At 41.0% G+C, this 14871-nt stretch overlaps 1 protein-coding gene across 2 annotated transcripts in view; it reads left to right on the top strand.

The window, feature by feature from the left end:
• ulk2 (unc-51 like autophagy activating kinase 2) overlaps positions 1–14871 on the top strand; it is an 81888-nt gene that overhangs the window by 29467 nt on the left and 37550 nt on the right. For both annotated transcript variants that reach the window (XM_086216147.1, XM_086216146.1), the window contains exons 5-10: positions 9898–9934; positions 11443–11616; positions 13763–13836; positions 13974–14075; positions 14155–14213; positions 14290–14372. In XM_086216147.1, coding sequence (XP_086072273.1) covers positions 9898–9934; positions 11443–11616; positions 13763–13836; positions 13974–14075; positions 14155–14213; positions 14290–14372 — 529 coding nt within the window. The remainder of the gene's footprint in view (positions 1–9897; positions 9935–11442; positions 11617–13762; positions 13837–13973; positions 14076–14154; positions 14214–14289; positions 14373–14871) is intronic.

The raw sequence follows: 14871 nt of genomic DNA, 5'->3' as shown, positions 1-14871 counted from the left end.
CAAACCACCTTTTTCCAGCTGAGGACCATGGCCTCAGACTTGGAGGTGCTGATTCTCATCCCAGCCGCTTCACATTCGGCTGCGAACTGTCCCAGCAAGAGCTGGAGGTTGTGGCCAGATGGAGCTAAGAGGGCCACGTCATCCGCGAAAAGCAGAGACGACATCCTCCCAATCCAGTCCAATTGTACTTAATGAAAACACTTTGTAGGTAGTTACATTCTGCCTCTGCAGTCTACTAAACTGCCAACATTACACTGTCAAGTATATGAAAATCATGCTGCAGAACCATTATGTCAAGGGATTTTAAATCAATCAAAAAGTTGTGTGTTTTCACAATATAATCTTGAGCAATAATACATTGTTAATGAATAATTGTAATACACTTAACTGGTGGCAACTGGTTGCTGCTGATTTTTGAGTAACAGCTCCTCTGTTATGAACATTTGGGTTTTTTGGTTGATAACAATTGTATCTTGCATCTGTCACACTCAATACTTACTAGTTTATAGATGTGCACATTTTAGATTTTAAACAAGAGTCAAAAGTTGTAGCTGCAGTGGTAGTGGCAAAAATAAGCATAAGTGATAGAAATGTATAGTGGTTAGTTGGGCCGTATGATTCTGTCAATCAGCCACAGTTATTTTATGTTGCTTGTTCTTTGGCACATTTGGGAGAGGTGAGCTTCAACATGGTATGTTTACATGTGCACAAGCAAGGGCTAGGAATATGGACATAACATAATGTGGCAGTTCAGTGAAGGAAAAACACTAAGTTTGTTTGGACCCGGTCAGGCATGGAGCAATGTGAATGCAGGCCAGAAGGACAGAGGTAAGGAGGAGCAGTCCTGTTTCAGAAAGCTAATTGACACACAGACTAAGTCTGAGTGAATGCTCAAATTAAGTTTGATCACACTAGTTTCTCACAAATTACGACTAGGATAAATGCCAAGTGTGTGGTTTTATATTCTGACTCAATCTATTAAATCTGTTTGTGGTCTCCCATGTTTTTCAAAATTGCTTAAGATTGAATTGCAACAATCAGCAGTTAGAAAAAACTTTGTGTTACTCAAGCAAAGAAAGTACATGTGTCTGTTTTCAAGGAATCATGTTTACAAATCAAATGTTTTGCTTGAAAGTTTAATTTGGTGTATGTGCAGACTAGAGTTGTCACAGTATTAGTCAAAAATAAACGAAAAAGATACAACTTTTGATACCATGTCAAAAATAAAGTCATAGGCACACAAAATAAGATAATCTTCTTATTCTTTATTAAGTATGTTAGTGAGGAGCAGATGTGAGCTGTAGCAAAACTACAGTGGGACCCACTCGGGCCGGGTTTGGTTTAAAAAAAAAAAAAAAAATGCAAGTAAGTAAGGGCTGACTTTGGGCTGCCCGTTTTTCAAAAAAATAAAATCACCAGGAAAGAGAGTCTCTGGCTGGCTGCTGCCTGCAACATGCATCATGGAGAGGGGCGGGGCAGACCGGAAGTTGCTGCGTGTGTGCCTTTAGCCTGGCCCTTGAAGAGAAGATGGAGTGGGTGAAAAGTAAACTTGCTGTAGGTGCATTCACTATCACTAGACTTACTACTAGAGAAGTGGGGAAATCAGTGGTGTGGAAAGTGTTTGCAGTGGTTCTAGATTCTGATGGAATGGATGCTGTATATGAGAAAAAAATATGCGAGTGGAACGGGGGCAGGCTGCAGGCTGGGTTCAGAATGAAAATTCATGTTGATGCGTCGAGCTGGGTTATGGAGGACCAACACTGCCAAAATTAAAAATAAATAAATGTGAAAATTAAAAAAATAAATAAAAGCACTCTGCACTCATATGTATTCATTTAATGCTGCAGAAAATGTCAGCATGAAATGCAGAAGGAAATGTTATTCAAATGAGGGGGCGGTCCTTAGTGTGTCTTGGGTTGAACTGTTTGCCTATTGGTTGATCGACATGTGAGTGTGGAAATCGACTAGGTATGCCTGCAAACAGCCACAGCAAGAGGAAGTCACCACACCCACACGACTCTCAATGGCGGTAAATATGGCCACAATCTCGAGGGATCTCCGTTTGTTATCAGATATTGCTGATAATGCTTCCCTGGATTACCTGCTGTTCCGGGTGGAAGCATTTTTGTAGCAGTTAATTTACTCAAATGAAACAACAGACGTGGAGGTCGACCCTGTAGTTTACAGGAACTTGTGTGAAGTTGTCAAGTACCTAAACATTCAAGTCGCAAGTTCTGGTGACAGTGGACAAGTTGGTTGTCCATCGCTGGAGCTGTCCATGCAAGCCGTGGAGACTTACTTGTTCATGGGTCTGACAGTCCACGAATTAGCCCACCTGCTCGGTGTGAGCGAGAGCACACTCCATTGTAGAATGGCAGAGCATGGTATCAGTTGAGTTTGCATGACAGTGTCATATTGTATAACTTTACAATGAATCATGTGGTTATGTGGCACCCAGAAGATTTTATTAGTTCAAATTATGTCCAGAATTATTTCTTTATTGGTTATTGTGATTAACTTGGTACCCCCCACACACACACCATTATTTTTCTCTTTAATGCAGGTTAAAATGCTTTGTGTCACTGGTAAAGGACTCACCTGCTTTACCTGAAGTAATTGTGGGACAATACTCATTTGCGTCGGGAGGTGTCTGTGTCTGTTTTGGTAATGAGGCTGACTAGCGTTGTAATCCTGGCGTAACAGGAAGCAAGCTCTGTCATAAAGCGCATGACACTACACATATCAGCACAGTAAGCTGGTACTCAGGAAAGACTGTTTATATGTTCTATTTTAGAGGTGAGCAAAGTGCATAAGTGCCTCAGATAGTTATATTAAGTTTACTCTTGAGCTGTGGTGCCATATTTATATTTTTACAATGTAGTTAACGTCCATAAATTAGGCTGCTTACTACCGCTAGCCTCAGCTGCTAATACAGCATGTCATGTCTGCCGTAGCGGTTGACCGAGCCCTTGGCATGAGTGTAAATGATAGTTTTCAGCGCTGCGCTGCAATGATAGTAGCCTTACCATTAACTTTTATAGTGTCATGAGAATGAATAATAAGTTCATAGGTTTGTAGACATGAAGCAGCCACTATAAACATTTTCAACATGTTGTATCTAAATATTGTGTTCAACTAATGTGACGAATATGTGGGACAACGAATATGAGCAGTTAAAGTACTCAAACGTTGTGTAAATGGGTGAATGCAACAAATAGTTAGTATGTTTAGTTTACACAAATTATTACCCAGATAAATACAGTGCTCAGTTATAGACATGGGAGTAGACAAATTATAGGAGCAGCTGCAAGAATGGAGTTTGTTATTGTTGTGAACTGCAAATGTTCTGTTGTGTGTTATGTATTGGTTTAACTGTAGAACAGTAATAGTTGTATTATTTGTTTACTGTAGGACAGTGGTAGTTGTATCATTGGTTACTGTATTATTTGGCGCTGTAATCTTGGCATAACAGGAAGCAAGCTCAGTCATAAAACGCAATACAGTCCAAATAGCAACACAGAAAGCCGATACTCAGGAAAGACTGTTTATATTTTCTATTTTACAGTGTTTGCTGTTCAATAAAAATCACTAGCACCTGGATGAAAGTTGTCATCATTGTACAAGTGTAACAGTAACTTACATGGCATGTTGCCCCCTCAAGATTTCTGAATGACATGGCAATCAAAGCTGTGTCTCCCTGTATACTTCTTCTTGCTGTGGCTGTTGGCAGGGATACCTAGTTGATTTCTGCACTCACATGTCGGTCAACCAATAGGCAAACAGTCCAACCCAAGACACACTTACGACTGCCCCCTCATTTGAATAACATTTCCTTCTGCATTTCATGCTGACATTGTCTGCAGCATGAAATGAATAAATATGAGAGCACAGTGCTTTTATTTATCTGTTGATATTTAATTATATTTATATATTTATTTTTGTATTTATTAGGGTGAAATTCTGATTGGTTGATTTTTTGCCACGTTAATTTCATCAGGAGGAAAGTACCGAAAGCACCCCTGTTTCACAAATAACAATCTATCTTTGAACACCCCCCTTGTTTTTGCTATTTTGGATTAGCCCGACCCGCAAGAGACAGACAGACTGAAGAATACTAGGCCAATGTCTGGTGGTTTGATGAATGTATATTTAATTTTGACGGTTTCATTTAAAGTCAGTCCTCGTCCACCATGTCAAAGACATCTGCAGCGTGGCAGCATTTCATGAAAATAGATCATGGGGAAAAAAGTCGAATGCAAAGTTTGCAAACATCAATTTGCATATCACAACTCCACGACAAACACGACGGCGTATCACCTAAAAATGGTAAGCTAACTTGTCCACCTTAGGTTGCCCCGTCAGTTTTAAGTATATGAACATATGGGAATTGACATTTCAATATTTTAGTCTAATAATTGTTTTGTTGTAATCGCAAAAATTCTTACAGTGGACTTGCCCTTTTGTGTTTAAGAGTAAAGTTTTAAGTTAAAAGTCTATTTGTGTCTCAGCCGTGATGCCGAGCTCCTCTGTTCAGTCTTGCTCTGTGCGCAGGACAAATGATAGTGTCGGTCAGTTATTATAACATGACAAAAACAATTGTCTAATTATTCCTCAACAGGTTTTGTGCTGAGAGTTGACAGTATATTTTTCATATATAAAATTAATCGATTTTTAGTCGAAATTTGAGGGCTTCAGTCGACCAAGAATTTCTTTGGTTGATTACAGGTTAAATTTTTGAATTTTTTTTTCCATTTGTTGTTTTTATTTTCACTTTTATTTATTTTTAATTTTGGCAGTTTTGGTCCTCTATACTGGGTAGGGTTTGGGCTGTAAAGCTTGCGGGCTGGGTCGGACTGGGTTGTAACTTTCAGGCCCGTTGAGAGCTCTAAACAAGAGCCAGATGGATGCTGGATTTTTTGGATGGATGCAGATTCCAATATTAAGGAGTGGAAGAAAGTTAAACATTCAGTATCAGTCCAACTGTGGGTTAATGTACAGTAAAATATGACCGTTGTTCTGTTTATTACTGTCATTATTGTCCATCCATCCATTCATTTTCTTCTGCTTGTTCCTATTGAGGGTTGCGGGGGGCTGGAGCCTATCCCAGCGGCTCCGGGCGAGAGGCGGGGTATACCCTGGACAGGTCGCCAGTCCATCGCAGGGCCAACATATACAGACAAACAACCATTCGCACTCTCAGTCATACCTACGGTCAATTTAGAGTATGCAATTAGCCTAATCCCCAATTGCATGTCTTTGGACGGTGGGAAGAAGCTGGAGTACCCGAAGAGAACCCACGCAGGCAAGGGGAGAACATGCAAAGAGTTAGACTGGCTCCCTGTGTCTCCCCAGAAGAATTAAACATATGCATAATTCGTAACCCTTTAAAACCAAGCTGCCAAAGCCGGAGCATTCTTGCTGAGGCCACAGTGCTAACTACTGCACCACCGTGCAGCCATCAATATTGTCATATTTGCTTATTATTGCTAAATAGGACACAGAAAATACTCAGCACTTTTTAATGGGCATTCTTTCCTTCAGATTTGCTGAGGTATGAAACTGGGGTTTGCCCTACATCACCAAAGTGTCAGAATGTAATTTACCCGAGGAAATACTAAAATATTGTCCACTAAGCATAGCATTACTTTAGGTGGAAATTGTACTTTTGTGGTGGTTGGAGAAGAGCTCCTTTACTGTTTCTCTCATCTTGCTTAAAAATATAAATTCCCATCGAAAACAACGTCACTGATTTGTCCAGGTTGCTATTAAACAAATAACCAATTGTTGTACAGAGATATCTAGTACAGTTATGTTGCAAATTTATTTCCTCAGACATACCCCTTCTCTGAAACATCCAAATAATAGGGCATTCCAAATGGGTTGTATAACAGCCTACATGTTAATGTTCATTGCCCACTCATGGTCATTACATTTGGAGCTTGGAATACCAGGTGATTATATCACCAAATGGTCAGAATGTGAGCAACCCAATAAAGTTAAGTGTGGGGTTACCAAAAATTACAGTCCTCTAAAACACAGAGATATAAGGCAGAAATATTGAAACATGAACATTACCTTTTCTCTCCGCTTGTCTTCCTCCTTCCGGCATATTCACGTCCTCGTCTGTCTTTCATTCTTTGTCTCTCCTTTCTCTCTTTCTTTATCTCTGTCCCTCTCTCTCCCTCTGTATGTCTGTCTTTTTTCATTATCTGTCTTTGTCTCTGCCCCAAACCTACCTACTCTCTTTTCCCCCAACCGGTCAAGCCGATGGCGGTTACCTTTGAGCCTCGGTCTGCCTGATGTTCCTCCTTGTTAAAAGGAAGGTTTACGTTGCCACTGTCACAAGATGTGCTTACTCATGGAATATTGTTGGGTGTACATTCATTATAGGAGTGTGGTGCCAAACCTACCCTACTTGTAAAGTGTCATAAGATAACTTTTGTTGTGATTTGGCACTATACAAATAAGACTGACTTGACTTTAATCAGTATTTTCTACATAAACAAAAGATTGGGTTTGCCTTGACATTAAAACCCACTGACTTGTCCTTATACAAACAGAAACTTGCTTCCTTCACCTCATGCTTACAGTCCGCTAAGAAAGCCTTCTATCAGAACAAGATCTGTGCCACTTCTGATTCCAGAAAACTGTTTATGGCGTTTAACTCCTTGCTTTCTCCTCCAGTTGCTCAGCCTTCCACTGCACTGACTTCAGACATGTTTGCCTCCTTTTTTACTGAAAAGGTTGCTGCAATCAGCAACCAGTTCTCTGATTCTGACCAGTCCAGTCAGCACCAACCTGCCACTGCTGCTTCACTCTTCTCCTTAGCTCCTCTGAGTGAAGATGAGGTCTCCAGACTTCTCCTGAGCTCAAAACCTACAACTTGTCCTCTCGATCCAATACCCACCGGCATCCTGCAGACCATTTTGCCCACTATCAAACCTGCAGTCACACACATTGTCAATTCCTCCTTGGAAACTGGCATTTTTCCTGCTACTTTTAAGCAAGCCCGTGTCACCCCACTGCTCAAAAAGCCTAATCTCAACCCCGCCAAGGTTGAAAACTACAGGCCAGTATCACTTCTGCCATTCCTGTCAAAAATACTGGAGCGCTCAGTATTTAACCAGGTCTCTGAACATCTGCGGAACAACAACCTACTTGACTCTTTTCAGTCTGGCTTCAGGTGTGACCACTCCACTGAGACTGCACTCCTGTCAGTCACGGAGTCACTGAGACAAGGTCAAGCTGCTGGTCAGTGCTCTGTCCTACTTCTGCTGGACCTGTCTGCTGCCTTTGACATGGTGAACCATCAGATTCTCCTCTCCACACTCTCTGAGCTCGGCATATCTGGTTCTGCCTTGTTGTGGTTCAAGTCCTACCTCACAGGCAGATCCTTCAGAGTGTCATGGTGAGGAAAGGTGTCTAGGTCACATGGCCTATCGACTGGGGTTCCTCAGGGGTCAGTGCTTGGTCCCCTTCTCTTCTCTCTGTACACCACCTCACTTGGTGCAGTGATCCGCTCCCATGGCTTCTCCTACCATTGTTATGCTGACGACACTCAGCTTTTCCTCTCTTTTCCACCTGATGACAGAACGGCCTCAGATCGTATATCAGCGTGTCTGGCTGACATCTCCACATGGATGAAGGAACGCCACCTTCAACTGAATCTGTCTAAGACTGAACTTATGGTCTTTCCAGCTTGTCCATCTGTTCAGCCTCAGGTCAGTGTCCAACTTGACTCGAGCCTACTTGTGCCCACAAACTCAGCCAGAAACCTGGGTGTCATGATTGATGACCAGCTGACCTTTAAGGTTCATGTGGCCTCAGTTTCTCGGTCTTGCCGTTATGCCCTCTACAACATCAGGAAGATCAGACCCTTCCTGACCCAACAGACCACACAGCTTCTGGTTCAGGCTCTTGTCATCTCACGCATTGACTACTGCAACTCTCTTCTGGCAGGCCTCCCTGCATGCTGATTCAAGCCTCTGCAGATGATCCAGAATGCAGCAGCACGTCTGGTCTTCAACCAGCCCAAAAGGGCACATGTCAGCCCGCTGCTGGTTTCTCTTCACTGGCTTCCAGTGGCAGCCAGGATCAAATTCAAGGCACTTCTCTTGGCTTACAAAACAATCACAAGAACGTCTCCAGCCTACCTGGAATCCCTGATCCAGGTCTACTCTCCTTCTCGCCCACTACGCTCTGCATGCGAAAGACGCCTGGTGCTTCCAGCCCAGCGCTGCTCCAAATCTCTAGCCAGACTCTTCTCTTCTGTTGTTCCCAAATGGTGGAACGAACTACCGAACTGCTGAGTCCCTTTCTACTTTTAAGAGACAATTGAAGACTCAATTGTTCAGAGAGCACCTAGGCACTTAACCTGACTCTTCTCCTCTTTGTCCTATGGGGTAGAATAAGTCAGAGGGTCCGAGACCCAGCACTTAGTGATTATGTAGCACGAACTGTGTTGTGTGATGTTGTATGTTTGTCCAAAAAAAAAAAAAAAAAAGGGAGGGGGGGGGGGGCAACACTTCTTCTGCCACTAGATGGCAATACCTGTGACCAAATCACAACTGAAGCACTTTTGCGCTTCCTATGGGTTTTTCCTTACGTCTGAATTCTTGCTTGTGTTGTACGTCGCTTTGGACAAAAGCGTCTGCAAAATGAAATTGTAGAATTGTTGAATTGTAAAAAAAAAATACAAGAAATAATAATAATTAGATTGATAATAGATTATTTCAAACAGTTTCAAATTTTAAATTGCTTTTCCTTATTTAAAAAAGAGCATGGACACTTGTTTCACATTCAAACTTTAGATATCCAAATATGAAATATCAGACCTTGATAGAACATCTGTCTGTCAGTATTTGGGATGGGGTTCTGGAGCACATTACCAAGCTTGTTCTCCATGAACTGCAATTGAGGGAACTGCAAAGCACTTCAAGAAACAAAACCAGCATCAAATTAAGCTATCACTACACTCCCCTTTTTCTACTCTTGTGTGTTTATAACATTATGCTAATAACAATATGTGCTTCCATTTTCTGCCTTTATTTCTTATTCCAACCTTCTTCCATTGTATTTGGATCTTTCATTGTTGCTGCACATAAGTGCAGATGTGTGTCTGTAAGTGGTGAAGCTACTACAATGACAAATGTCAGGTGATTCAGACAGATTTTTGGACACATTCTGATATTCTACACAGCAGGTGCAGAACTCTTTGCAGAGAACGCCAACAGAGAGACATTGGTACTTTCCACTCTGTCCACAGTTTGCGTCTTAGTAATAGCTGAAGGAATGCACAACCAGGGTTTAGGGATATGATTATGGCACCATATTCGCTGTCTGGAACATTGCTCTGCACACTTGTTGTTCAAATGTATCTTCTTTTGGGGGCAGATTGGCAGAGGCTGCATCTCTTGTTGATCCAGCTGATACAGTGAGTGGACATATTAAATTAACCCATTGAAAACAGCACTGTACCTTTTGACCATTCAGTTGAGGGGGGTGGGGGAATCAATTTCTTGGGAGAGTGTGTCATCTTAATCACTCCACTGGTCACTCTTCATCAAGATTACTGATCAAAGAGTTTAAACCCAAAATTAGACAAGAAGGATCAGAGCGCTCCTACCATTAATATCCCAAATCCCCCAACACATAATCCTTTTTTTTTTCCCCATCCATCTGGTTTCTTGTTGGCCCTCTTGAGGGCTAACTGCATTCAGAGGATGTCAGCATAGATGACTAACCTCCTGCCTTCAGCAGATTAATGGATGAGCCTAACATTATCTGAGCTATTATTTTCACATATGTCATAAGCACACATGGTCACACATATATGCATGCACATAAAATCTCCTTCTGAAGTTTTTACTAATTGCGATTGTTTGTCTTCCTGCATAGTACTGTAATGGAGGTGATCTTGCTGACTATTTACAAGGTAAGCAACGCACTGCTGTGTCTGTTATGTATATATATATTATTGATCATAAAAATAAAGTTAGCACTTACCAAGGCCACAAAAGAGGAGGAGGAAAAGTCATGTGACTGTGCCTGTTACGGCTTGAGAATGTGTGCACATCATGGTTCCATCCATCCATCCATTGTCTTCCGCTTATTCATGTTAAGGGTTGCGGGGGGCTGGAGCCTATCCCAGCGGCTACGGGCGAGAGGCGGTGTACACCCTGGACAGGTCGCCAGTCCATCGCAGGGCCAACACATAGAGACAAACAACCATTCACACTCACATTCATACCTACGGTCAATTTAGAGTATCCAATCAGCCTATTCCCCAATTGTATGTCTTTGGACGGTGGGAAGAAGCAGAAGTACCCGAAGAGAACCCACGCAGGCACGGGGAGAACATACAAAGAGTTACACTGGTTCCCTGTGTCCCCCCAGAAGAATTAATCATATGCATAATTTGTAACCCTTTAAAACCATAGTATACTATATGACAGCGTGATCGTGATATCACAGGAATACCTTGAAGAGATCTTGCTTGCTGTCTGATAGCTGTAACAGTTGACATTATCAAGTCCACTTGAGGCAATTGATGCCTTACAAGAAGTTGCTAAAATGGTAACACAACAGCAACCTAGAGTTCTAGCATCACTACATGATAGAAAATGGCACACTCGCTGCTGCTGTTAGCATGCCCGTATTATGTTAACATAATGCTAAGTTAAATGACAGTAATCTGCAAGCTAGCTGCATGATGCTAACATGTTAGCACACTAATATGCTAAAATTTATAAATGATAAAATTAGAATGTCTGCAGCTGCTTTTAGCATTTAGCATACTTACATGTTAGCATGATGGTAATATGCCACAATTTATAACTGACTGCAATCACAAGGCAACCTGCTATTATTAATATTTGAGCACGCTAATATGTGAATAACATGCTAACAGCAAAGCTAAAGTTTTAAAATTACTGTAATCAGCAAACGATCACCTGTTAGTATTTGATTTTAATTAGTCACCCTGTACTTTCATTACAGAACCCATGTGCTTGGAGTACATGCACAAAGCCACTGGCCTGTTCAGAATTTTTTCAAAAGTTTCCTAATTGTGAATTGATATTGAGTCAAGTCTGAGGCTGTTGTTTGGAGTTGGCTACAATCCACTATATTGGTAAAACAGGGTTATCTATCAACAGACGTCCGCTTTTCACAGATATATCAATATTGATGTATATTGTAGCCCAAGTGCAACAATATCAAATTTTTTCAGATAAGTAATCTATTTCGAGAAGTCTGTAATATATTTTATTCTATTATGTAATACCTCACTTGACATTAGAAGGAATTAGGTATTTGAAGGGGGTAAAAAAAGCTTGATGGACAGAAATGTTTCAGCATCAACAAAAATGTATTGACAAACAGCCCCATTTTGAATCAAATTCCTTCTGGTGATTTTTTTTTTTCCCATCTCCTCTTGTTCAGCCAAAGGAACCCTAAGAGAAGACACACTGCGGGTTTTTCTCCAACAGATAGCTGCTGCCATGCGCATCCTTAACAGCAAGGGAATCATTCATCGTGACTTGAAACCTCAGAACATCCTGCTGTCATATGTGGGTCGCAAGAAGTCCAACATCAGTGGTATCCGCATCAAAATAGGTAAATAAACAATGCTGGAAGTAACGCATTGCAAGAGAAATGCTGGTTCTCTTTAATTTTTTTTCAGCGGTACTTTGGCAATATGAGAGACAGACAGACTACTTTATTAATCCCTTTTGGACATTCAGCCAGGGAAATTGCACTCTCCTAAACATTCATTCACAGCACTGTTATCATAGAATAGACATAAATGAAACCCTATCAAAAAATAGCAAAGAAGAGAAAACAAAGTCTATATATATAGATATATGCATATATACATGTGCGTGTGCCTGTGTGTACCTGGATGATTATGTATATGAGCAGGCAGATGAGAGAGAGCCAGAGGAGGACAAACCCATGAACAAGAAAAAGGATCAGAAATGAACTGTGTCTAGATCAGCTGTAAACCCTTAGAACCCAACCTTCAGCTGAAATGATCTTTTCTAACCCTAAACCCTAAGTTGAAATAAATTCAAATGTTGTGCCAAGTTCATCTTCCACAGAAATTTTTTAATGTAATGTACTTAATTATGATTTAAAGTTTAGCAACAAATTTTATCAACAGTCGTCGCTGTAGCCAAAATCTGTCAACTGTCATATTATAGTTCAGAATATAACCAAATCTATTGTTTTAGTAAAAAATGTTTGAAAATTAAATCATATTTACTGTGGAAATGTCCATTTTTATGTTTCTGCTTCAGCTTACAGGTCATCTAAGTAGGTTTTAACTGTTTTCAATTTTCAAAGTCAAGTTAAGAGGGAAAAGGACTTGAACCAATATGGGGAAAATTTTGTCTAGCCAATTTGAGTTAATACATCTGAATTCTTTTTTAAATCCATTAATTCAGAAATTTAAATTTGAATGGCACACAATATTAAATTGATGTAATGACCAAAATTATTATTTTAACACAACTTATGAAAATAATGTTTGCTATTTAGAATGTGACTTAAATCAAGACATTAAAATTTTTATCTTCTTGCCAGGCATTTGTGTTAAAGGTCCCTTGAATTAGTTTTTAGAATGTGTAAGTGTTGAGCAGCATCAGCGCTGAACCTGTACATTGCTAGTGAGCATAGAGGGCAAGAAGAACTGATAGGAGAGTTATGTTGTGTAACATTAGTAAAACAGGAAAGGGGCAAGTAAATTATGTAAATATGTAGCACAGAGCTGGTAAAAAGGGAATTTGCATGATCCTTTGTTGGCTAATCACTATTTATGGCTAGAAACAGACATGCTTAATTTCTGGTCTGAATTACCCTGCAGGGTATGAAGCCCCATTTACAATGGTCACACCTATGCAGCTGCAATGCCATCCCTATCCATCTTTTGCAGAGCTGCAATTTCCACTGGCAGTGTTTCCCCTGTGTTGCATTGTAACTTGCTCAGGTTCTGATTTGGTCTTTGTTAATGTGTTTGTATCACATCTACAAAGGGTCATATCGTATCGTTTTATTTAAGGAGTGGTGTTTTATTTTGAAAACTGAATCGATTTGCCATGCCATTTGTTTGGGGACTTCCCATCAGGCACAATCTGCTCTCTGCAGATTGATGTGCTTTCTGTCAAAAAATAGACTCACTGTGTATTCCCTGTGAGGCAGGGTACCAGGGCACCAGGCTGCTTCTTGGACATTCACATGTGCCAAGGCAGTTCTGGTGTAAACCAAATCATTGATTAGAACAGCCTTGATAAGTTCCAGCATCTATGGCACATTTAAAACGTGGTGGGCATGCCCTGTGTAAATTAGGGGTAATGAATATAACATAAGTGACTTTTGGGTAGTCATTCAGATCAGTTCACTGATGAAAATTTTGGGTGCACGGTCAGGCGCAAGGAGTAATGGGGGTTAGCATGAGTCAAGTGTTTGTTTTGGGCAGAACCAATCGCAATGTCATTGCTCACTCCCTTTAAGAGCCTGGTGTGTCTACATCTCGCTGTTATTGCGAGAAATCTGCGGGAGCAGCAGGAAACCACCAAAGCTAGTTGAAGGGAAGCTTTTTAAAATGAACCCACACATGGGTGCACAGACTGGTGCAATTGACATATATTTTTATGTCTGTCTTACTGTTCAAAGTGTGTACAATGACTCCAATAGTACTTTGTGTTCGTAGTCATAACACAAGTTATGTATTGATGGTTTGTTTCATGTTTATTACTTGCAGCTGACTTTGGCTTTGCACGGTACCTCCAAAGCAACATGATGGCAGCCACACTATGTGGGTCACCCATGTACATGGTCAGTATGTTTTATTACTGAAAGCATAATGTTTCTGGAGTTGCTGAAAAAAAAATTCTATCAGCATTGACAGCAGCATGTAATCTTTGCAGAACCATCACTGCTCTGGAACTTACTTCTGACCTCTCTTCCATCAGGCCCCAGAGGTCATCATGTCCCAGAACTATGATGCCAAGGCTGACCTGTGGAGTGTTGGGACAGTCGTCTATCAGTGTCTGGTTGGCAAGCCACCTTTTCAGGTGAATAATATGCGTAGCAAATTCTGTGTGTGAATGGATGTGTTTTGGTTGGGAATTTAATTTGTAATAATGATTTTAGGCTAATAGTCCCCAAGACCTGAGGATGTTTTATGAGAAGAGCAAGAATCTACAACCCATGTAAGTTAAAGAAAGAGGACATTTTGAAGACGCATACCTCACAGTATTTTAATATTCTCATATTCTTCCTGCCCAGCATACCGAGAGAGACATCCCAACAACTTCGTGACCTTTTGCTGGGGCTGCTGCAGAGGAATCAAAAGGACAGGATGGACTTTGGTGAGTGACATCATTGACACTGAAACCGGTACATGTGTTGTCACGAAGTGTAGCTTTATGGTGGGGCAAAAGAGTATTTGGCAGCCACAGATTCTGCAAGTTGTCCCGCTTAAAAAGATGAGAGACGTCTGTAATGTTCATCATTGGTACAAAAGGTTCACCTCAATATTTGTCGTGTAACCCTGGTTGGCAATGACAGAGGTCAAACATTTCCTGTAGGTCTTCACCAGGTTTTCACACATTGGAGCTGGTATTTTGGCCCATTCTTCCATGCAGATCTTCTCAAGAGCTGTGATGTTTTGGGGCTGTCGATGGGCAACACAGACTTTCAACTCCCTCCACAGATTCTCTATTGGATTGAGGTCCAGAGACTGGCCTAAGCCACTCAAGAACCTTGAAATGCTTTTTATGTAGCCACTCCTTCTTTGCCTGGGGTGGTGTGTTTTGGATCATTGTCATGCAGGAAGATCCAGCCACGTTTCATCCTCACTGCTCTCAC

This window comes from Aulostomus chinensis, chromosome 10 (assembly GCF_037954235.1).
Source record: "Aulostomus chinensis isolate RoL2024-O1b breed Wild chromosome 10, RoL_Achi_v1.0, whole genome shotgun sequence".
Taxonomy (NCBI): Eukaryota; Metazoa; Chordata; class Actinopteri; order Syngnathiformes; family Aulostomidae; genus Aulostomus; species Aulostomus chinensis.
Note: the sequence above shows the minus strand (reverse complement) of the source record. Positions and strands in the feature narration are given on the sequence as shown.